A 24,904-nucleotide genomic window follows, 5' to 3' on the forward strand; every position below is an offset into this window, starting at 1 on the left:
ACCGGGGTTCTTGCACTAAAATGGCAACTAAATCACATTCAGAGAAAGAAAGGAGAATTGATAAATTCTTAATTCCTAAGAGTTGTCGGCATTAGAGATGAACTATCAAGCATAGGAATCATCATTAGTGACACAGAATTAACACTTATGGCTATAGATGGATTGCCAGATTCACGGGAGACATTCGCACAAGGAATAAGTGCCAGAGATCAGCTTCCGGACTTCAACAGATTCAAGAATGATTGTCTTCAAGAGGAATCCAGAAAACTAAAGAAAGAAGGGAAACCAAAAGTAGAAGATGAAGAACTTCACGTTCTTACTATAAGGGCAAGAAGAAGCATTTCAAGAAGCAAAAGGGAAATCAAAAGAATGGAAAGCCCAAGAAAGATCTATCTAAAATAAAGTGTTTCAAATGTGAAAAATTTGGACACTATAGATCTAATTGTCCTGAAAATTCCAAACAACAGGCAAATTGTACAAATGTCATTAGAGAAGAAGATAATTATGATCCTGAGAACCGTGTTTTGTATTCCTCTCTATCAAATGAAATTTCAAATAAACTATGGGTAATTAATAGTGGATCTTCTAGACACATAACGGGATACAAAGAAACTCTAGATTCTTTATCAGAGAAGGTTAACGGTGAAGTTACTATTGGTGATAACTCAGCACACTCCGTTGAAGGAATTGGAAATTGTACTTTGAAACTAAAATCAGGAAATACTCTTCTTCTTAAAGGTGTACTCTATGTACCAGGAATTAAAAGAAACTTAATCTCAATTACAACACTTGAAGATGATGGACACAATGTTGCATTCATGGCTGGCAAAGTATTAACTTGGGCTAAGAACTCTTCCATCAAGAAAGCAAAGTTAATTGGTCAAAGAAAGGGATATTTGTATGAATTGAATACAGAATCTAGTCGATCCATTCAAGCCCTAGTTCAGGAAATTGAAGATTGGAATGAAATATGGCACAAAAGATTAGGGCACCTAAATTTTAAAACTTTATCAACTATGGAAAAGATGGTTATTGGATTACCCAAATTAAATAAAGACCACCCTAGTATTTGCAAAGGGCGTGCTCTAGATAAAAGCACTAGAAGTCCCTTTCATGATAGTACTAGGAAAACAAATAATGTACTAGAATTAATTAATTCAGATTTATGTGGACCTATGTCTGTTCCTTCTCTTGGAGGATTTTGGTATTATATCTTGTTCATAGATGACTTCTCTAAGAAAACATGGATTTACTTTTTAAAATGCAAGGAATCAGAAGAAATCTTACAAAGATTTAAAGAGTTCAAAGCATTAACTGAAAATTTTTCAGGAAATAAAATTAATGTCCTTAGAACAAATAACGAAGGAGAATATGCCTTAGACTTATTTAGAAGGTTTTGTAAAGAATCAGGGATTAAGAGGGAGTACACTGTTCTTTATAACCCAGAGCAAAACGGGGTAGCAGAAAGAAAGAATAGGACAATTATAGAAGCTGCTAGGGCTATGATTTTTGACCAAAACCTAGAATATTATCTTTGGGCAGAAGCCTCTTGTACTGCTGTATATATTCAAAACAAAAGTCCTCACTCCTATCTTAAAGATAACACCCTTGAAGAAGTATTTACTAAAGTAAAATCCAATATAAGTCATCTTAGAATTTTTGGATGTCCTGTATATAGCCATGTTCCAAAAGAAAAGAGAACCAAGTTAGAACCCTTTGGGAGGAAAGGTAGTTTCGTAGGGTATAGTGAAACTTCTAAAGCATATAGGATTTTCATACTTGGATAGAAAAATATTGAACTTAGCAGAGATGTAATCTTTGAAGAAGATCTTGCATTTAAAAGAGCCATAAGTTCTGATGAACCTTTTCCTTTATCTAGTTCTGAAAGAAATAGTGACTCTGGGTCCCAGAGGGAGAACTTAGAAGAAATCAAAGTTGAAATTCAAAATATGAACCTTGAAGAAAATTAAAAAAAAAAGACCACTTTGGGCCATTAAAACAGTTGAAGCAGCTCAAGACTTTGCTGCACCTTCCAAAACAGTCATAGAAAGCAAAAGACCTAAAAGATTCTCTGGTTATACAACTAACATAAGTGATTTATCCAAAACAGAGCCAACCAATCCCTCTTATGCTATTAAACATACAGCTTGGAAAGAAGCTATGACAGAAGAATACCAATCTATCATGAAAAATGATGTTTGGGAAATTGTTCCAAGACCTAAAGAAAAATCTGTTGTTTCTTCCAAGTGGATATTTAAAATAAAGCATGCTGCTGATGGTAGTATTGAGCATAGATGGAAAAATTGCCGAATACTTAGCGAGTTTTAAAAAATCGCCGATTTTTTCAGCTTGGCGAGTTTTTCGCCACGTAACTCGCGAATCCGAAAACTCGGCGCTGATTAATCGCCAATTACTCGGTGAGTAATTTTTAAAAACTCGCGGTTTACTTGGCCCACGGCCTGTGACGGTTTAAAAGGGCAAAAACTCATTTTTTTCTTATTGTTTGTTGCATTTGTACGCATTATGCATTTATATATATATCTGAACTTTGCTTGTTTCTTTTGTATTTTCTTTAATTAACTTATTAGATGCATCTTGTCATTAAATTTTGCAAAATAAATGTATTTTTAATTAAATTTCAGTGGCTTTTTTAGGTTCCCGAGTTTTCCTTAGTTTTTTTTTTAAAAAATCGCCGAGTTTTTCCCAATTAAACTTTTGGGGGGCTTGGCGAGTTTTCCAACTATGGTATTGAGAAGTATAAAGCCAAATTTGTAGCCAGAGGATTTTCTCAGAAAGAAGGGATTGATTATGAAGAAACCTTTGCTCCTGTTGCCAGATATACTTCCATAAGAGCAGTCTTAGCAATTGCCGTATCAAAGGGATGGAAGGTACATCAGATGGATGTAAAAAGAACATTCCTAAATGGGAAGATTTCAGAAGAAGTATATCTGGAGCAACCTGAAGGAATTGGAACTCATGATCCTAACACGTTTGTTTGCAGGCACAAGAAAGCTCTCTATGGGCTTAAACAGGCTCCCAGGGCTTGGTGCGAAAGAGTTGATAAGTATCTCACCAGCTCAGGATTCTCCAAGAATGAAGCTGATCCATATTTATATTATAAAAGAGATAAAGATGATATGGTAATTCTGATACTGTATGTTGATGATCTATTAATAACAAGTGATGATCATCTCATAGTTCAGTGCAAGAAAGATCTAACTAGAGAATTTGAGATGAAAGATTTGGGACTTCTTCATTACTTCCTAGGACTAGAAGTACAGCAGAATTCTAACAGTATCATACTAAATCAAGGGAAGCATACATCAGATATTTTAAAGAAATTTGGAATGTGGAATTGCAAACCTATGTCTTCTCCTATGGAGACTAATCTACATAAAATTAAGGAAGTAGCTGCAGAATCACTATCCATAGATTCTACTCTTTACAGACAGATGATTGGGTCTCTTATGTACTTAGTAAATAGAAGACCAGATATTTGCTATGCAGTTAATGCCTTAGGTCAGTTTGTGTGAACCGAAGGAGATTCACCTAGTCACAGTTAAACACATTATGAGATACTTACAAGGCACTCTTAATCTCGGACTCAAATATGAGAAAGTTGTTTTAGACTTACATGGATTCACTGATTCAGATTGGGGTGGAAGTGTTAAAGACAAGAAAAGTACTTTAGGATGTTGTTTCAGTTTGGGATCAGTAATGATATCTTGAATATGTAGAAAAGTCTTCAGTAGCATAGAGTTCCACAGAAGTCGAATGCATTACAGCAGCGATGGCCTCCCGAGAAGCAGTATGGTTGAGGAAGTTACTTGTGGGATAATTTGGGCAAGCTATGAATCCCATGATTATTCATTGTGATAATCAGAGTTCCATCAAGCTCTCAGTGAATCCAGTTTTCTATGACAGGTCCAAGCATATTGAAATTCCTTACCATTATGTAAGAGATATGGTAGATAGGAATTCTGTAAAATTGGAATACATTTGCATTGCAAATCAGACAGCAGACATACTCACCAAACCTCTATCTAGAGTGAAGATAGAACACTTCAGGAGGAGACTTGGTATGGTTGAGTTGTAATCCATTTGGACTCTCCTGATTATTAATAAAATAATTTTATTTTTTTAGGCTATTGACTATTATGGGCTCCACTATTTGTATTCATTATTTTAAGAGGTGACGATCTCTGAAAAATAATGAACACTTGTATAAAACATTATAAGAGGTGACGGTCTCTTGATAATGTGCTAAACAATAGAGTTCTACTATAAGATCTAGATGAGTTCAAGATCATATTGTGATGTTGACATTGCTATGTTCATGGGTCACAAATTGGATAAAGGAAGAATCTTAGTATTCTTCGGGTTTATCTTGTATTCTGGTAGATCTTAAAACTCAGGATCATGTTGTGATATGGAAATACCAGTTTACCATGAAATCATAACTTGGATAAATGAAGAGATTACTCTTCAAATTTGTCTTGTATAATATCACTAGTGGCAGTGATTTGTCATATCACAGGTTTAGTAATTTAACTTTGTATCATGTGTTCTATGATACCACATACTAAGAAGAGACAAACATATATAGAGTATTAATTCTTGTTTATTCATCTGTATTGGTGTTGGCAAATATAATCTCTCTCTGAAGGATTATTAGCTAAGTTGCTGATTCGGGTTCAGGGATGGGTTCGGGTTCAGGGTTCGGGTTTGTGGGTTCAGGCAATTTTTTTTTTCCCCATTTGGGTTTGTGGGTGGGTTTGTGAGTATATATATATATATAGACACACACACAAAAGAGAAACATGCATAGTTGCAAAACAAAGTTATTTCACAATATGAACAATTGTTGCTTGATCATTGATCAATGCCAAATGCCAAAGGGTTTCGGGTCCCTTCAAAACCTGTTTTTACCTGAATCTAAAAACATTAAATACTCGCTCATAAATCTATCTTCATGATTGTAAAGAAAATTATATATTGAATTACTAAATTGCAAAACATAGACTAGTTCATCAAATAATACATTGAATTACTAAATTGCAAAACAAAGACTAGCTCATCAAATAATAAAGTTTGAAACATGATGATAGATGACAAATGTTTAGTAGTTTATCAATAATCATAGTGTCAAATGCCCTTCAAGGGTCAAATGGATCATCATAAAATGAGGGATCAATGGCTTCATCCCCAACTGCAACTATATCTAGATCTTCATCATTGGAACCCAAACTGGTTCCACTAGTCCCATATGCTGCTATATCATCGTCCTCCTCCTTGACGTAAGGGATTAGATGAGTGAAATGTTTTTTATTAGGTTCCTTTGAGAGTTGCATAAGAAAACAATTAAAAAAACACACTCTTTAAAGTTGTTTTAGCCCCGGGTTCACTGTGGGTTTGTTTGGGTTCGCTCCAGCAAGGACCTGGACGAATCCACTGTCAAAACTAAGGACCTTGCCCGGACCTGCAGCAAACCCAGGGACGAATCCGGACTCGTGCGGACCTGGACCCGAATCCTGGTAGCAGGGGACGAATTCAGCAACATAGATTATTAGGTTAAGAGGGAGTGTTAAGAATATTAACCAAGATAAACCTACAGGACTGACATGACAAACCGTACTTCCTCTTCATGGTGATATATCTCTAATGATTGCATTTAATAATATATATATCTCTCCTGTAGGTGCCGGCGATTTCTAAAGATGCAATTGTTAATGCTTAAACAAACTAACTCTTAGTTAGTCTTTACTAACTTGTGTCTCCCAAATCGCTGACTCAGGAAGTATTTAATTAGCGCCAAGTTAGGAAGGGCTATGTCCCTTTAGGGACATACCCTTTAGAAAGGATATATAGTAGGTTGTAAATGCAGTTTATAGGACACACAATTACAACAATCTGCTCCTCTAAGCATTTTACATCCAACAAATTCTAAATAAGAGATATTCTAATTCAATCAAGATCGATTATAAAGTATTGGATCTGCATTTAAGATAAGTGTTGACTTCCTCAACAATTTGAATATTCATAATATTTAGAAGACCATTCTTAGCAATTCAAGACTGAACTAAAAGTCTGATCCAAAGAACAAAGAATTAGCAGAAACTTTACATAGCCAACTTCTGTTTGGTTCGAACTCCCTGCAGAACCCGCAAAGCATCCATCTATTTTGCCTGTGCTGTTGTGATTTTCTCTTCTAGGGCAGCTTTCTCTATCCTCCATTTTTCTTTGAGGGCATTTTTTTCTACTTGCCTCTTTTCTTCTAGAGCAGTTTGCTCTACCTCCCATTCCCTTGCCAATCGTCCTGCCAATACCTTTTCCTGCTAAAGTTCCAAGTATGTCCTTATAAATGCTACTTCCATTTCTGCAAGTGTGTATATGAGAGGTATCTATTCCTTGGCTAGAGGTATAGTGTATTGGGTAGTCCACTTTGTAGCTATTTCCTCCTATTTGTACCCACCTTGCTCTAGTAACCCCCAATCTCTATGGTAGTCCTTCATGAATACTACCAAGGATTCAACTACGCTAACTATGGCCTCAAGGTTCTGACTCTTAGCTTTTTTTATAAGCTCCTTACTAGTATGTTCCATAACTTGTAACTCATGGAGAAATCTTTTTGCTTTGTCTTCCAATGAGATTGTTTGGGAAGGTCCAATTGCATTTTTGTGATGTTCTCCCCCTCTACCTCCAAGGGGGCCAGTGAGGGTGGAGGTACCATCCCAACCTCTTCAAGAAGTGTATCTGCCTCTTCTAGTGCTGCGTCCTCCATCGGTGTATCCTCCCCTCGTGTGTCTTGATGTTCAGTTTTGGGTTCTTCCTCGTGTTGCAAATGCTCTGCTCCTAGTTTTCTTGTAGGCTATACCACCAAGGCAATAGGGTGTGCTACTTCTATACCTTACGGTGTGTGCAGTCTTACCTTGTGCCCACATTTCCTCTGGCACTTGAGATCTATCACCTCAGTACAAGTCTGCTGATCTGTGGGAACCAAGTTCGCCACTCCTCGCAAGGAAAGTCTTGTTGCCCCCCATTGAGGAACCTTTTGTTGTCTATTGCCTTCTCTCGCTGTTTTCTCCTCCTCTATACGGCTGCCCTCTATGGTATATACATATGTACGGACGCCTTCCTTTAACTGGTGGGGGTATGTCCTTCCTTCGTACTAGGCATTGTATAGATGTCTTCCTCCATACCACTTGTAGGGACGCTTTCCTCTGTACCAATGGTGGTACGTCCCTCTTCGTATTGCTTAACTGGAGTACTCTTAACTTTAGCACACTTAGCACTCTGAATATCGGCTTGGTGAATCTGGGCATACTCTGTTACCTTGCTTGGCAATGGTCCCTTGGCCGTTGGTAGAAAAATGATATTTCTAGGAGTGCCCTTCAAGTGGCTCAGACGAATTTCCTCCCCGAAATTTGAAGATGTATGTGTACTAGTCTTCTCCTTTGAATTGTCGTCTCCAGTCTCCTCTTGACCTGATCTCTCAATAGATGCTACTTGTTGTACCTGTGTGGCTGCCTGTCTTGGTTTCTTTTTCCATGGTTCTTCTCCACCTTACCTTGCTCTGAAAGTGTCTAGGTGAACCCAATATTACAACATTACTTTAATACTTACTACAAATTTGACAATTTCCACTGACACCAAGAAAATTAGAAATAGTATTAAGGCACATAAGGCTTAGAAACCCGACAGTTTTATCTTTTGATAATGGCAAGTCGTTAGGGGTGGGTTCACTGTCTACACAATTTAGTACTATGTTTGAGGCCCTTGTTGGTGCTACTAGTGCTATAGCATTTTCTTTCATGACGCCCATTCGGTGGCAGCAGACTTCCCACACGGTGGCAACAAACTTTTCTGAGCTCTAGTCATATATAAATTTGTAATTTTCGTTGGTATTTAAACGTGAAATTCATATGTATTGAAACTTTGAACTTGTTTTTTTCTCCTATGAAGTGTATTAAACTTTAATTTGGATCTATATAAAAAGGGAGTGACATTGCCCATAAATTCAGTAATAATAATATGCATGCTTTTAAAGAATATGTAAAAATATTAATGCTTTTTTAAATGTTTGGTAAATTTGCAGAATTATTGCCAAGTTGCAAGTTTTCAATTTTCTTTTTGAATAATTGAAGTAATTGACAAGTTATACTATGTTGGGCTGCACTTACGCTCATTTGCATCACATCATGGATCTAGTACTGATTTATATTTGTTGCTTTTCTCCTTAAGAGCTTGCTCATACATCACAATTATCAAATTTTAATTAGATTTTATGAGTAGTGGTTGCGGCCATGGTACTAGCTTTCGTGGGGCCTTTTCCTTTGGCTAGTGACTTGGGTCAAAACTGTTATCTTTAGACTTCCCACCTTTGTTTTATCTTTTCTTCTTTAGGATATGGCAAGACATCCTTGCACAGCTTGTATGGTCTCTCAACAACTGAGTTCATCTGAACATTTTTTGGGATCAGCAAGTTTCTGTCAAACTGTAAAATTTGAGAAAACAATCAACTATGAAATACCCAATATGATACTACATTGGATCATATATGTCAACTTCTAAATTCAGATCAATAACACAATTAAAAGGGTGTATGCTCTTATGCTTGGGTGGGTGTTATCCTTCTGCCACATAAAGTTATTGGAGTTCAATGTAAGTTGTAATATATCATATATTTGCCTTTATGCTCTGTTTTCATAGATTAAAAATTAGAACTTTTAAACATTGAATGGCTCAACATTTGCTCCCAAGATCATTTGAGCAGCTAAAGCCGAAAAACCTCACATATTCTGTTTGGACCAAAGTAACAAGAATCGGAATCGGATCGGAATCGGCAAGGCTGAATCAAATCGTGAATCGGCCATGAATCGGAAAATTTAAAAAACCCTTGAAATTTAGTGAGTAACTTATTTCATAAACCCTTTATCGCTGATTCGATTCACCGATTCACAAAAAATCGTTTGGCTTGAATCGAATCGCCAAATCGCATGAATCGCCGTGATTCTTGGAACTATGGTTTGGACCATATATTGTGCAGATGAACTTTTTATTTTTCTTCTTTTTGCTCCACTAAAATTGTCAACCTGATTGAACCTTGTAGCATGTCTTTTTTCTATCTAAATGTGAAGAGTCTCTAGAGAACTTTAGCATCCTATACACCACTCACACGTTGTGCAAGGGCAATTTGAGTGCGTTGGCTAGAACATGGGTTAAGTATGAAGATGATATATAAAAGAACTCTCCATACAGGAAATGAACAAGATACAAATTTGTTATTATATGTGGTTGTCTTAGTGTGTTGCTTTGTAGTATTCTTGAGAGGTTCGCTATTCTTTTTGGTTTCAATGCAATATTGAGTTGATTTTTGGGGTTGCTCTGGCATGACATGCCGTGGATGATTTGATCATGAGAAGTTAGAGTTATGATAGCAAAGTATGGAGAACATGCAAGTCAGTGAGAGCAGCTTACAAGGGAGATTGTGAGAGCCCTGAAATCTAGATAGATATAGAGCATGTATTGTGAGTTTGAATGTGCAAACCAGCTTAAAGGAGTGATGTGTAGCTCTATATTTCTGCCAAAGAGTCAAGGTCTTGAGATTTTGAAAATTAATATAGAATGTTATATTTTTCATTTTCAATGTGCGAATGTTTTGCTCTGATATTCTTTGTATTTTGATTTTACATTATGCATGTGTACTCTGGGTTGGTTGGTGCTGGATGGATGTTCATTTGAACTTCAATGAGATAAACAATTTAATTGGTTTTAGGACCTCATCGGCAAATGTAAGTGCATAAGCCATATAAGGCCATAAAAAGTGTCATACCAAGGGACCTATTGTAAGTGGTATTATAACAAGATTCTCCACATTGCAACCATCATTAAAAATAGTTTTAGGGATTGAGAAGTTCACTATCTCTATTGTTGACAATAGTTTTAAGCAAACCATGTAGTTAGAATACCAATCTGAAGAATAAGTCAGCTACATGTTGTGCTCAGTATTTTAATGGGATAAAAAAATGTTGTGATCTAGTTAACCAGTCTAGTACAACAAAATGTCATCTTTTCAATTTCCTATAGGAAGGCATGTAATGAAATCCATAGACATATTACTCATTTTTGTTTGTGAATGGGCAAAAGGTGTAGTAAACTTGTTATTAAGTATCACATTCTATTCACAACTGGGGCACTCTTTAATATGCTTGGGAACATCTTCTTTGAGGTCCTTTAGGGAACTCTCCCTCAGTTGCCTAGACATCATGCAGAAGTTAGGATGATCAGCCACTGTCATTATGCAAAGTACTTGTAATTTTCTTCTTTTTCTGGGACTTGAGTACAACAAAAATTCTGTTCTTAGACAGGTTAAGTCTATTTCCCACTGACACCTTTCATCCTTTGCACTTCCATCTAGCAGAAAAAAATTTCTTAGTGTATTCTACCATAACAGCAGCTCTACGCTCATCAACAATAGAATACATGGGGTAGAAGGTAGGAATTGAGGTGGAGGCATCAGCAATCATATTCAAATAAATCAAATCACATTGGCAAAGGAGGATTTCAGATTGTTGTGACCTGTTCTAAGTACAAATCTGCCACGCAATAAGTACAGCTTGAACTTAGCTAAAGTATGCCTAATAACGATCATTTCCTTGTTGTAAATAGATAATAATCTTTTAGAAGCTTTTGATTTCTCGCTTTTAAAAGTGGAATGCTCCCTTTTGCATCAGGACAGCTCCAATCTACCCACTTGAAGCATCACACTCCACAATAAATTCCACAATAAATGGCTTTGAGAAATTGGGAATGGGAATTGTAGGGCATGAGTGGCAGTGAATGGAAAGCGGAGGATAGATGGGAAGTGAATGGAAAGTGAAGGATAGAAAATGGAAAGTGGAGTGGCAACGAATGGATAGATGGGAATACTTGTACTAGACAACCGGAAAACTAATGATGAGGACGAGACATAACTCCTAGAAGGCGAGCACGAGGCAACCCAAAACTTCCACATCTTGTACCGAGTAAGCCTAGAAACATTTGTACAGAGAGAAGCTATGGAAAACGAGGCTACACAAGATACTGTGTGGGAAGCCATGCATGCAAACCCAACAACAAACAGGTTCCTAGACCAACTCCCTCGTTTAATTGCACAAGCATACTTGTCGCAAAGAACTGGAGCAAGAGGAACGCCGTCAACAAACCCTCAAGAATTTCTATGAGGAGAGAGACGCACAGTGTCGCAAAACTGAACCATGAGCTTTTGAGCCATGGTACAAGAGCACTCAAGAGTCTGTAACTGTCGCATGAGTCGACCACATGATGTATGCAGAGTGAATAAATAAGAGTGTTTTGTTTTTTTTATAATGGTTATGTCAAATGCCTAACCTCTTAAATAAAAATAGGAACTTGAGGGAGGATATTGATGACTTACAATTTGTGCGTGGAGATTTAATCCAAGCCGAACGAAGGCGGCAACTAAGAAACTTGTCGAAGAACGAATTGTGGGGCAGTTGGTAGAATCACCAAGCGTGGTAGAAGGCAACTGTGCGGGTGGTGCGGGAACCATTGAAGGGTGCCACAGTTCGCCTGAACGATAGGTGCGGAGCAACGTGGAGTTGTTCGAGGAAACACGACATAGATTAAGTGTGTTCGAGGAGACAAGGGAGTAGTTTCTACATTCGTCCCGTACACCATTGTGAGAGGGAACCTGTGAAGTAGGAAAGGAGGTGAGGCCAACAAGACACCACAACACAACGAAGTGTGAGAGGGACATTGCATGATGGTCAAAGTAACCCGCTAGGACCAATTACTATTAGTTTCGGGACACAATCGAGTGGTACACACACAATTGGTCGTCAAAGGATGAGAAACACAATGTCTCAGAAACAAAAACTCCCAAAGTTCATAGGTGACGGGAAGGAAGACCTCGTATGACATTTTTGTACTTGTGAAACCATATGGACCACCAACTCGGTCACAGATGTGGACGGGTGATTGCAACAGTTTCCAGCCACCCTACGGGGAGTGGTGGTGGATTGGTGTTTTGATATGGACAAGGTGAAGATCAACACATGGGACAATCTCAAAAAAGAATTTCAAGCAGAATTTTGATTGCTGCGGGATGACAATGAGGTCGTCATCGAGATCTACAATTTCAAACAAGGGAAAAAGGAAACCATACAAGCCTACAATCGAAGGCTCAAAGATCTTTTTAGCAGGATGGGTAGTCAACCCGCCGACGAATTAAAGAAACGGTGGTTCGTAGAAGGGCTCTGCGGGGCATTGAGAGGGAAGATGAAGATAGTCCCACGCCCATTGTACATAGACGCTTATGATCGTGCCATGAACTTGGAAAGTGAGGGCAAGACGACAAAGAAAAAGAAAAAGAAGAAGAGTAAATCCTCATCCTCCTCTAAGAGTGATGAGTCCTTTGAATAGGAAAGCAGTGTCGACAACCGCAAAGAACCCAACAAGAAGGTACAGGCCCTCTAAAAGGACATGGAGTGGATGATGGAGTTCAAGTCCATGAAGGGAACCACTAGCCGTACAGAGGAGGGGGAATATGGTGTACCGATTATAAAGAGAATGGACACACAAGGGGAGCATGTCCTAAGAAGGCGATGTGCGATATTTGTCAGGTTTTGGGCCATTCTACGAAGGAGTGCCCCTATAACATCTGACATGGTGCCAATGAAATGACACAATCGTGCCTGTACCCAAAATCATCTAACTACCCAGTTTTCCGGATAACAGGGTTCTCAGAAGCTTCTTGAGCCGTGTCATCCTGGAAGAAGGCTTTCTTTTTAGTCATGTAAGTTAGGTCTGTTGCCAATTGTAGGAAACCCTTGACCAACATCTGCTAGTGATTATATAGGTCAAAGAAGCCTCTCAAATTAGTCAATGTAGTAGGGGCTACTGAATCTATTGTTGCTTGGATCTTCTACTGATTGACCAAAGTCCATTGAGCACTAATGATGTGACCAAGTTAGAATCCTTGTATTTTCGAATGCACTACCGATTTTTTTGCAAAGAAGACTTGTTACAATATTTCAAGGTGTATATACAAGTGTCTTAAGTGATCATCCAAGCTTTATTACATGTCAATATATCATTAAAGAATATCAAAATAATTTGTCAACTAGGTAATGAATACTTAGTCCTAGTTGATTGGAAAGTAGTTGGAGCATTTGATGGTGCAAATGACATTACAAGGAATTTACTGTGTCCACAATGACACTTGGAATTTGTATCATGCATGTCCTCATCATGCATAGGTTTGATGTTAGCAAGACCTCAAGTCAGATTTTTGAATAGTAGACAACTCCTTAAAATTAATTGCTAAGTTAATCAATCCTGGGAATGGGATAGTTGTTTTACATTATTTTCTTGTTCAAGGCCTTGTAGTCTACATAGATCCTCATCATTTTCATTACAAGTACCATTGGTTATGCTGATAGATTATTATTATGTTTGATGTGGCTTATCTCCAACAATGTTTCGATGGCTTTCTCTACTTCTTCATAAATCCGTGTAGCAGAGAATTCATTTTTTTCCCTCTTTATTATGGGTTCATAAATCTATTACATGTTTTATTCCAACGCAAGGATTTGTTGGAATCCTTTATTGGGTGGGAGGCCTAGAGGCATATTGATATCATTGAACACAATACTATGCTTATTCACATAGTTTGGTTGTCAGTATGAAAGTGTGGTGCTTACCCAAAGACAAAGTAGTATGCATGCCTCCTCTCAAAAAGCAACTAGTTTTCTACAAAACTTTTCCTTTATGAAAAGTTCTTCCACACTATTATTGGCCACCACTTGTGGAGGTCCATCAGATATAACCCAAGTGTACCCCATTTTCTGTTGATTTGAACTTTTGCTCCCCGGATCGACAAGTTTTTGCAAATTTCCCAAGCGAATGCAAGCAACTTGGAACCACATGCATCCCTTTTTTCCCACAAGATAGAAATCATTATGCAGTGTAATCACCAAGGAATACCTTGAACTTTTGAATTACCTTGGTACTTGGGATAATGATTCTGTAAAAGAATGGCATTGAATTCTAAGAAATAATTCACTTTCAGTGTCCCCTTAGCCACAATTGCTTCATCATTAATATTGTGGGTAGCCATACTATCAATAGGCACAGTTGTCCACTATTTGGCTAACTCTCCTGGAATCTTGAATGGATGATACCATGATGCTCCTTAAAGAGCTGCGAGTGTTCCTTCACGAGTGGTGGTTTTATCTCCTGCAAATGGTTTAGGCTGATTCCCTAGAATTGGCTCTTTGATTGCATGCTGATTTGATTAGTTAGACTCAGTCCTATAAGTAATCTTTTCTTCATCTGAAACTACTTCAATGAGATTGAAGTGGCCCTTTTCCAAGCTTCTATGACTAGGCTCCAAAGGTTCTTTGAATAAAAAACACTTTTTTCATATAAGCTCATTTGTAGCATCTCATAGCTTATTTTGCTACAACTGTTCGAGATGTAGCTTTCTAAGCATTAATAAAATCCTCATTTCTGAAAGATACCCTTTTCTTGTCCTATACTGTCTTAAGAATATTAACCAAGATAAACCTACAGGTCTGACAGTACAGACTGTATTTCCTCTTAATAGTAATATATCTCTAATGTTGGCATTTAATGATATATATATATATCTCTCCTATAGGTGCCAAGTTAGGAAGGGTTATGTCCCTCAAAGGGACATACCCTTTAGAAAGGATATATAAGTAGGTTGTAAATGCAGATTATAGGACACACAGTTACAACAGTCTGCTCCTATAAGCATTTTATATCCTGCAGTTTATATCTGAGATTCTCTCTCAGAATATATGGTTAAATATTCAGTATTATATCTGCATTATAATAAGCACTAATTTCATCAGTATTCATGCTACTTAGAAGATCATTTTCAGCATATAAGACTGGATTAAAAGTCTGATTAAGAGATAAGGATTTAGCATAAACTTTACATACTGAAAGATCCCCAATACCGGAGGTTTTGGAAATTGCTGTTTCTTTTATAATTTGAATCTTTGGCTAGTGTTTGGCATCTTTGGAAGACTTTGCTCAATTCTGATTTTTTTTGTTTTCTTGCTGGTTTTTCAGTTGTTTTTGGATTTTTGAAGATATATGCAAAAATAAAAGATAACTAACAAACAAATCTGAACTACATATAATAAACAACATTCATTATTGAAAATACTTGACAATCTTGAAATACTTCAAACTGTACCAGGCATAATAATCAGATTTCTGCATTCAAATAGAAAGATTGCCAATGTTGATTGCTGCTGCCTTCAAATGGAGTTTACGCCAATTGAGAAAGGATTTTACAATTGCAAATGATGATACTTTGCAGTTCTTAAGCCCTTGTATGTATGCACTTTCCAATCAATGATGTGGCTTGATAATATAGAATGATGCCCAAACACAAACTGACCTGCCTCAAATACAGATGCCTCAGCTGCAAATAATGGCCCCCTAGCTGAAAATGGGTCTCCCACAAATGCAAAGTTGTCTAGGAAGAAATCGATTGCTCCTCTGATCTCACTGTTCCCAATATCTTAGAATTCAATCACCCAAGGACTTGTTGAGGTTTGCGTCCCAACAATCTTGACTTGAGGGTTTCGTCCCAAGCCACAAAATCGTTGTCCCAAAGCAATTCCAAATATCATAAGTTCAAAATGTGAAAAGATACTCCACAATTAAGCTCTCATCTCCTTATATCTCCTCCCAAATGCAAATCGAACCCTAGAGGAGAAATATACTTTGCACTCTATAATAAAATAATATTTTCCCAAATAAAGGCGTCCAACTATAGGAAAAACATTACATTATTAAGATATCATAACTCAAGGCGCCAAAAGGTGTCTGGATAGTGAAAACAGGTTATAATAATTCAAGACCTTTCCAACGAGCTATAACATATAGGCATACCTGACCAAATGAGGCAATTATCCCCATATTACTCTGAAATGGCTATATAAATAGCCTTATTATAGTTTATTTAATATCGAACTTAAGAAATATTTAGATATATTAAAACATTTCCCATATAGTCTCTGATAGCCCAAAACAACTAACCAAGCATGAAACTGACCCTGCTACTTGTCTATGACTGAAACCAGACAAGATGGGTCAACTGGCAATCCCATTCCTAAAGTCTAGGGGTGCTCCTAGAAACTAGGGAACACACCCTACCCTCCTGAAACTGAAACCATGGAATGGTCCTGTGGAGCCTCAAATTTGGAAACCGTGACAACCTCCTAAAAATTAGGGAATTCAATTGGCCCACAAACTGCCTGAAACACCAAATTTAGTCACTGAATATCCGATGTGAGTCTCTATCCACCACTGTTAGCCTATGAGACCCCCATAATAGGCTAACTCACATATCTCTGCTAGATAGGGTAAAGAGGGGACATGACATATACTGCTATTAAGTGCTTTATGCTAAAATGAAAATTCATTTCTTTGAATAAATTTGTCAAGTGTCAAAGCTTTCCTAATAGCCTCTTGTAGTGATGGGTTGCAGAAGCCCTTAATTAGCACTTTGAGGGGTTGAAATAAACCCACAATAAAGAGAAAATAGATTCTTTTCTCTGGTACAGCAGGTAACATAACCACAACTTGTTGATATCTAGCAACATATAAATCTACTAATATTTGCACTCTGATTTGGGTAAGCTTCTTGAGGTACTCATCCTCATCCTTCTGCCCAAAGGAATTCTAATATCTAATTGAATACAGTAAACACATAATATAACTATGCCATTTTGTGACCAAACAATGGTGCCACCAATTATAGTTAATATCCTGCAAATGCGATATGGTGAATTGAATGGTGTTGTCCTCCACCATATGGCTATGTGTAAAGTAAGTCTATTTAATATTACTCTCTGACTCTGCTCAAGTGGATATTTTATTGCTGTCATAGAGGTAGCAACATTATTATTTGTCCAATTTTTGTTTCGCATACTCCTCCTTTCATCATTCATGTCATTACTATGGATTCTGTCACCCTGAAGCTTCTTCTTGAGTATTTTTAAATAGTTAATTAAAGTTATTGTAGCCTCGAATTCTTCTGACTTGTCTTGATAGTCCACAAAATGTGAGTCCAGCTGCCTTGGAGTAGTCATCTCAGCATCAGGATTTCATTCTTCTTTATAAACATTTGCTTAGCAGGTTTGTAAAGGAGACTACTTTAATGGGCTGCTGGTCAGTCATATGAAGCTAAACTTACCTTTCTTTGAAATGTCTTAAGTATGATTTGAATTTTGCATGTAATAGTTTGAAAACGTAACAGCTATACCATTAGTTCTGCGATTCTTTGTTGTTGGAGCTGAATTGCAATCAGGGTATCTTGAAATTATAAATTAACCTTCCCTCCCATCTTTTCTCATTTTCCTCTTCTTCGTGTGCCATTTTTTCTTCTATTTATTCTGTTTGTTTCTTGTTTCCCAATTTGACATGCAGTACAATTTTCTGATTTTGCTTTTTGTTTTGTTTTACCCTTTTATGATTCTTAATGCCTTTAATAGGCTGGCAAGATCATAATTCTGATACCATTGTAATATCTTAAACTAAATGCATATACAGGATTTAAACCCAGAATATTCTAGCTGCAAATCTTGCTAAATTTTTAGAGATCGTTAGTACAAGGTTCATGTAGGAGAATTTAACCATTTGGGTGTGAACAGTGCATGTGATAGCTAAAAGTTATGAATAATGTCATTAGTCTACTTGCTTTGAAAGATAATTTGATTATGCACTCTGTTGGTTTGTATTGATGTCATTATCTTTCAAGGATACACAATCTCAATAATGCCCGCAGTGAACATATTATGGGTTTTGTATCATGAGAAGCATTTGCCAGTATGAAAGTGCATGCTTGGCTGTTAAGATAAATAACTAATCCATGACTTGTAACTAATTTCAGAGAACTTGGACCAACTTACCTGTTTATGGCATTTCTTTTGGTTGAAAGTGCTTACCATGTTTAACAAAGCACTAAATAACTCACGAGTCATGGTTGTAAAACTTATTTTGTGGTTTTTTTCCTGGAAGATCTGATAATTCTCCATCTAAAGCATTTCCAAGAATTGGATGTGGAGCTTTATGTGTATTTCTGCATTTTTCTTATTTAGAGCTGTATGTTTATTTCTAGCCTTCTCTTAGTTGAAGTGATTGATGCAGAGCTGTATGTGCTTTGGTCTTTTATAACTTTATCAATGGAATTCATTTTCTGGCTTTAACATCATAGTTGAAGACCATAATTTGAGATTTGAAGTGATCGATGCAAAGCTTTATGTGTATTTTTGCCCTTTTCTTATTTAAAGTGATTATTGCAGAGCCATCTGTTTTTTTTCTAGCCTTCTCTTATTTGAAGTGATTGAAGCAGAGCTGTATGTTCTTTGTTTTCTTATAATTTTATCAATCGAATTCAATGTCTAGCTTAATTTCATACGTGAAGACCATAATTTGAGAACCGTGCCTTTGCTGTATGTACTATGTATTATACTTGGCATATTAGTAATTTCCTAAGCATTTAATTTATTGTTAGACCTTAAAGTGTAAATGCCACTATTTTTTTGTCTTCCGGTCCATGACTTGTAACTGATTTCAGAGAACTTGGACCGACTTACCTGTTTATGGCATTTCTTTTGGTTGAAAGTGCTTACTATGTTTAACAAAGCACTAAATAACTCACGAGTCATGGGTGTAAAACTTAATTCGTGGTTTTTTTTTCTGGAAGATCTGATAATTCTCCATCTGAAGCATTTCCAAGAATTGGATGCGGAGCTTTATGTGTATTTCTGCCCTTTTCTTATTTGAAGTGATTAATGCAGAGCTGTATGTTTATTTCTAGCCTTCTCTTAGTTGAAGTGATTGATGCAGAGCTGTATGTGCTTTGGTCTTTTATAACTTCATCAATGGAATTCATTTTCTGGCTTTAACATCATATTTGAAGAACATAATTTGAGATTTGAAGTGATCGATGCAAAGCTTTGTGTATTTTTGCCCTTTTCTTATTTGAAGTGATTAATGCAGAGCCATATGTTTTTTTCTAGCCTTCTCTTATTTGAAGTGATTGAAGCAGAGCTGTATGTTCTTTGTTTTCTTATAATTTTATCAATCGAATTCAATGTCTAGCTTAATTTCATACGTGAAGACCATAATTTGAGAACTGTGCCTTTGCTGTATGTACTATGTATTATAGTTGGCATATTAGTAATTTTCTAAGCATTTAATTTATTGTAAGTAGACCTTAAAGTCTAAATGCCACTATTTTCTTGTCTTCCGGTGTATTTTGAAGTGACTTGCATTCCAGTTGATGTGCTGTCCTTTTTAGTCATTTATTTTACATTTGATGTACTCTCTTAAATTAGTAATGCTCTTACTGACTCAGTTCCATTATTTTCTTCTAGTCCCAGGATGTAAAAAGTGCAGTAGAAGATTATTTGATGTACAATGCTGAGAAGGGTAATATTGATCTTAGAAATTTTACTTATCCTGCCACCAATGCTGAGCAAGCTATTGATATAGAATTTCCATCTTCAAAGTCTCTTCCTGAAAATTATCTTCAAGTTGATACTCTTCCAAGCCACACAGTTAATTGCACATCATTGAATAGTAGTGCTGTTTCTGCTTCTGCCAGTAGATTAATGAAAGTGCAATGTGAAGTAAAGGATGAATCAAGTATGCTGGATGCAAAGGCAACAGTGTGCTCGAATTCTCATTCCATGAGAGATAAATCACTAGGAAAGTCCAGCAAGCTTCATGTAGACATCTCAGATGAGCCAATTTCTTTTTCACAATCCAAGCAATTAGCTGCATCAGGAAATTCTGTTGTAAAGGAACTAACACAGTTTTCAGCCCTGGTGGGAAGGACCTCAAGGCCAGATGATGGTTTGCAGTCATACAAGCAAATTCCTTTGGGGCAGAAACAAATAGAAGATCCTCTCCAGGCTAGAAAAGATGCTGATGATCTGATTGACAAGTCAGGACAGAGCAAAGAAAACACAGGCGATAATGATATAAAGAGTGGACCAGATTCTGCAAAACAAATTGTAGTAGAAGCTGCAAATTATTCAGATGATTCTGTATCGGAAGAAAGACAATCTAAATTGGAACAATCTTGTGAACAGGCACGAGTTTCCCCACAGCGGTCGTCAGTTTTGCAGCAGGAGAGCCGTTTACCATTGACTCACCGTCCAAGATTCACAATGGGTTCATCAATATATTCAGCAAGTGCTATTGGTAGTGAATATAATAATAATTTGAAGGGGTTCTAGTTCACTATTTGTTGTAGATGTTCAAAGTTTTGCTTGTATGTTCTGTGCTTTTAACTGTTATTGTGTATTTGGAACAGCTTTACCAATGCAAGTACCTAGTGCAAGGACTGTAGCTGGAAGCTCAAAATCAAGTCCTGTGGCAGCCCATTCACATAAGAATACTGCTTCCAGTGTTGGTAAAACAATTAACCCAAGTTCTGTTTCAAGATCACCTGCATCTGGGCCTATTTCTGTAGCTAATAGTAAGTCATCAGGTCAAGTTATCAAATCATCAGTAAATCCAGCATCCTCTTCATCAGCTACTAAGTCAGCTCATCTATCAAAGCAGCGTTTCAGGTCGGGTAGTCCAGTGGATTTAAAGAAAGATGAAGCTGGTAATGCTTTTGGCAAATTTTCAAATTCAGGAAGTCCAAGCCAAGTTCCTCCTGATGTATTGTCAGTCAAACCAGTTGTGAAGGAGAATGTAAAGTGCTCAACAAATTCCACAGTGAAAGCAGCAACACATGGAAAGTCAAGTATACAAGCTGGAGCTTCCAAGCATGCTGTGTCAAATTCAAAGGTTCATAAGTCCTCTACATCTTCAAAGCCATCCTCTGGCCAGAATGTGCCTCGTTTATCAAGTTCTGCAGAGCAAGTATCTGCAGTGCAGCCCCAGAATCATTTGTCAACACAGACAAAGCAAGTTACTTTTGGAGAAACTCACAAGAATGAAAAGTTGAATTTACAAGCTTCCCAATCTGTGTTGAAGGCAAATACTGCTTTGCCACATGCTCACCCTCAAGTTCCAAACAGTGTCTCTGCAACCTTAAGTGATGAAGAGGTGAAGAACTAGGTGAAATACCTTGCTGTTTAATTCATTAGAATTTCTTGGAATGGATTGTATTTCTATGCTTGGTTCCGAATTTGCTAATCTTCTGGTTTTCATTGATGACAGCTTGCCCTATTGTTGCATCAGGAACTCAATAGCTCTCCAAGAGTTCCTCGAGTACCACGTGTGCGACATACTGGCAATATTCCTCAATTGGCATCTCCAACACTTCTTTCAGGAACCTTTGTGAAGCGGCCAACTGCTGTTACACCACAATGTAGTTCTGTCAGTGGACAAAAAGATCATACTCCGGTAGTTTTTCTATTTGAACTTTGACTTTCATATGTTCTTAGGAATAATGATATGCTTGTTTCTTTGCTTTGCTCAATTTCCACAAAGCCCCTTGCTGGCTATGAAATAACATACGAGGATTTCCATCATGTAATTTTTAGCTGTACTCTTTGTTTTATTTTTGTCAATGAAATCTGTACAGGTTTCAAAGAGGAAGGGGAGGGAAGACAATGCAAGAGAGGGTTCCCGGACTCCTGTTCAAGGATTGGATGAATCTATAAAAGCTGAGGGGCTTTTGTCTTCTCCTGATACAAGGAGACTAGAAGACAACAACAGGGTTGAAGATTTTGCATACTCGGGAAGAAGGGAGGTGCATCCTAAATCATCAGATAACACTTACGCTGCAAAGAAAAATTTCTCTCTAACTAATCTAAACAATATGACAGATGGAAGTAGTCATTCCCTTGTCTTTGATTCAAATGATGGGCCCTTGTCTAGTGTCCATGTATCTCTAGGTGAATTGTCAGACGATGCAGAAAATATGATAACCGAAGGCATTGCATTGACACTGCCAGGTATATCTGCTAATATTTACTCTTTGATAATGACCATTTACTGTGGAGTAAGCTGTTCATTGTATAAAACTAGCCCATTCCTTTTTTCCAAATTTTCTCCTTACACATTTTCTCTTTTCAGGTATAATTGATGATATTCTAAGGAAAGCTCCTGAAATGTCATATGATCAAATTTGCGAGGCTGTACTGCCGGTATGTATCTTAGCAAGTAAAGGCAATGGTGTACAGTTTGGTTGTCTCTGATGTTTGCAATCACAATTTTTTACCTAGATTTTATATCATAAAATTTGATCAATTAATATTTATCTCACATGCACGAGTGTGAATTCCATGACAGCATTGGCAAAAGCTTAGGAAACACAATGGTGAGAGATATGCCTATACAAGCCATCACCAGGCTGTTCTTGATTGTTTAAGGAATCGCACTGCATGGGCTCATCTTGTTGATCGTGGACCGAAGGTAGCTCTGTTTCTCTTTCTTGATTAGGGTTTCAACTAATATCAAATAATTAGTTTCTATGTTCAATAGTACATTCAAATGAATGATTATTTCTTTTGATGATGATATTTTCTCAAGAATTCTTAGTGTTAGTTTTTTGATCTCCACTCAGCATCTAATCAGCTTATTGTATTTTTCAGACGGGCATGGGCAGAAAGAGACGCAGGATTGACCTGGCTGCAGTTGCAGACTCAGAAAATGAAGAAGATGCCGAGGGTAGACATTTTGTTCATGAAGATGATCAACACACTGTTAGGTTAAGCAAGTTGCATGATGTGGGTAGTGAGAAAACTGACTCACTGGCTTCTGAGAGACAGAAGGATATTGACACTGCTCCTTTAGAGGAAGTTCCCAAGGGCAAGCGTAAAGCTCGAAGGCGCAGACCAGTGGCATTGAAACGAAAAGAAGCTATGAATGAGCTTAAGAGATCAAACAAAGAGGATAAACAGAGATATAAAATAGAGGGCTCAAACCGAATTTCCCAGGAAGATGAAAATGAGTCCTTTTCACAAACAAGTGAAGATGCAGAAAGTATTGACAGTGAAGATGATAGTCATCATGCTGCTCGTATTGTGAGGATGCATTTGACAAGCAGTGATACAAGTGCTGATGATGTAGAATCTTGTGGCCTAAATAACAAATATTAAGTAGTGTTTGAGGTAGTTTGCATAATATCAAATGCATCTTTGATTTGTAATATAGTTATTCATCTTGAAGTAATGGTGATTGTGCAAGAACAATTCTCTGTATTTTATTGTAACAAAAGATCCGACTTTTTCCCATCATTTTAGGCAGTGTTTACCTAAACAACCAGCACATTCATTCTGTTCTTTGGCAATTTAGTTAAAGTGTCTGGGGCTGTAAGCATTTTATGGTGATGTCCATCTTGTCATGAAATGTGGGGAAAAATTACACAACGTTAACATATCCATTTTTTCTAGTTGTTTGATCTCTCTTGGTACCAAGCTAGAGATGGGTTAATGGTAGTCGCAGTGGTCATATCTTGTCCATACAGCAATTTATAATCATGAATTTTTAACTTTATTTAACTGCTAACTCTTATTTATTATATAATGAATAAGATTCATATGTTATGGCAGTAGGTTAAGTGCCTTATATTACAGCTGTATTGTTTATTTAATTATTTTTATTTTCATGAAATGAGTAATAATGGATTTTATTAAAATGAAAATATTGATGTATTGGAGATGAGAACCTAAGGTTACTGTGTTGGAAAGATGCAAAATAGTCAAAGGTAAAGATCAATTTGTTAGACAACTGATTATAGCCCACTGCATTTGACAAATGTTAAAAGTAGTCTATGGCGTTTGGGTTTGGAACATTTATATCAACTGCTGCTATGCCAGCTTTAATGTTTTCTGGCCCCCGCCCTGGCCTTTGAAGAACATTGTTCTGCTTGCCAGAAGTTCAATTGTTTGTCCTTCAACCTTCGTAGACTTTATTTGCCGTTTTATATACATTTGCTATGTGGCCTTTTTGGGTCTTTTACAATTAATAAAAACGTTTCTATTTTATGCAAAATTCAAAATCAGATATGAAACCAATGTGTTAGGATTAATTGTTTTATATACTTAATTGCAAGTCCAACAAAATAGTCCTTTATTGGTTTGAAAAACGAGTGATTTTATCAAGATCCTTATCAACCAGGTTTCTTGGGATGAGCGTAAATGTGGGATACCCACAGGGTTAGTTTTACCTCAGGCAAATAGATTATGGAGATTTGATTCTGTATAGACGGGAGGAGCGTAAATGGTTTAAGAGATACACAGGGTTTTAACTTTCGATTGATCAAGGAGAAAAATGGTGGATGAATTCGTCGTAGGTGTAAGTGGGCGTAATTAGTCTGTGTCATACAAAGGGTTTTAGCATTACCTTACTCGAAGGGATTATGGAGGTTGATTTTGTGTTGAATAGGGATCGAATTGTGGACTACTGCCTAAGAAATGCATAGCACGAGATAGGACTACTCTAGATTCATGCAGGCTTATTTGTGACCAGGTTGGAATCGTAACATGATCTTTGGTAAAGGATGAGTTTGGGCCACAATGAAGCCTATTTTGACAATGCTTCCGGAATAATAGAAAAATAAACAAAGGTGGTCAACTCTGCAAGACGTTTTCAACCTATGGTAGGTAGAAGAATTTTGATTATGCAATCGATTTCTTCGAAGACCAAAGATACTTGATAATCCTCGAGAGTGCTCGTCGACCTAAGCAAGCAAGTTGTAGGAGCCTAGATGCCCTTTGAGTTCGAGGAAGGTGGTGAAGATCCAATGCTTAACATTGAGGATCACCCACTTCTTAAAGAATTTCAAGAGTTTCATTGTAGATGATGTCTAGCTTACATCATAAGTGGTAGTTTGACTTTCAAATTGACCTTGTTCTAGGGTTGAAGCCTACTA

General features: G+C 37.1%; 1 protein-coding gene across 4 annotated transcripts in view; it reads left to right on the plus strand.

Annotated features, from left to right (window-relative positions):
- The window catches only part of LOC149530561 (RING/FYVE/PHD zinc finger superfamily protein), a 57,964-nt gene extending 34,433 nt beyond the window's left edge, over positions 1–23,531 (plus strand). The window contains exons 3-10 of one of the 4 annotated variants that reach the window (XM_089811326.1): positions 19,443–20,274; positions 20,387–20,485; positions 20,564–21,129; positions 21,244–21,429; positions 21,611–21,983; positions 22,105–22,175; positions 22,321–22,443; positions 22,623–23,531. In XM_089811326.1, coding sequence (XP_089667452.1) covers positions 19,443–20,274; positions 20,387–20,485; positions 20,564–21,129; positions 21,244–21,429; positions 21,611–21,983; positions 22,105–22,175; positions 22,321–22,443; positions 22,623–23,129 — 2,757 coding nt within the window. In that variant the 3' untranslated portion in view covers positions 23,130–23,531. Of the gene's footprint in view, positions 1–19,442; positions 20,275–20,386; positions 21,130–21,243; positions 21,430–21,610; positions 21,984–22,104; positions 22,176–22,320; positions 22,444–22,622 lie in introns of all 4 variants that reach the window. The other 3 variants (XM_089811327.1, XM_089811324.1, XM_089811325.1) reach the window with 3 other exon arrangements.
- The last annotated feature ends 1,373 nt before the right edge of the window (positions 23,532–24,904 follow it).

Source organism: Cupressus sempervirens, chromosome 11 (genome assembly GCF_028749045.1).
Source record: "Cupressus sempervirens isolate cs-2001-9-10 chromosome 11, ASM2874904v1, whole genome shotgun sequence".
NCBI lineage: Eukaryota > Viridiplantae > Streptophyta > Pinopsida > Cupressales > Cupressaceae > Cupressus > Cupressus sempervirens.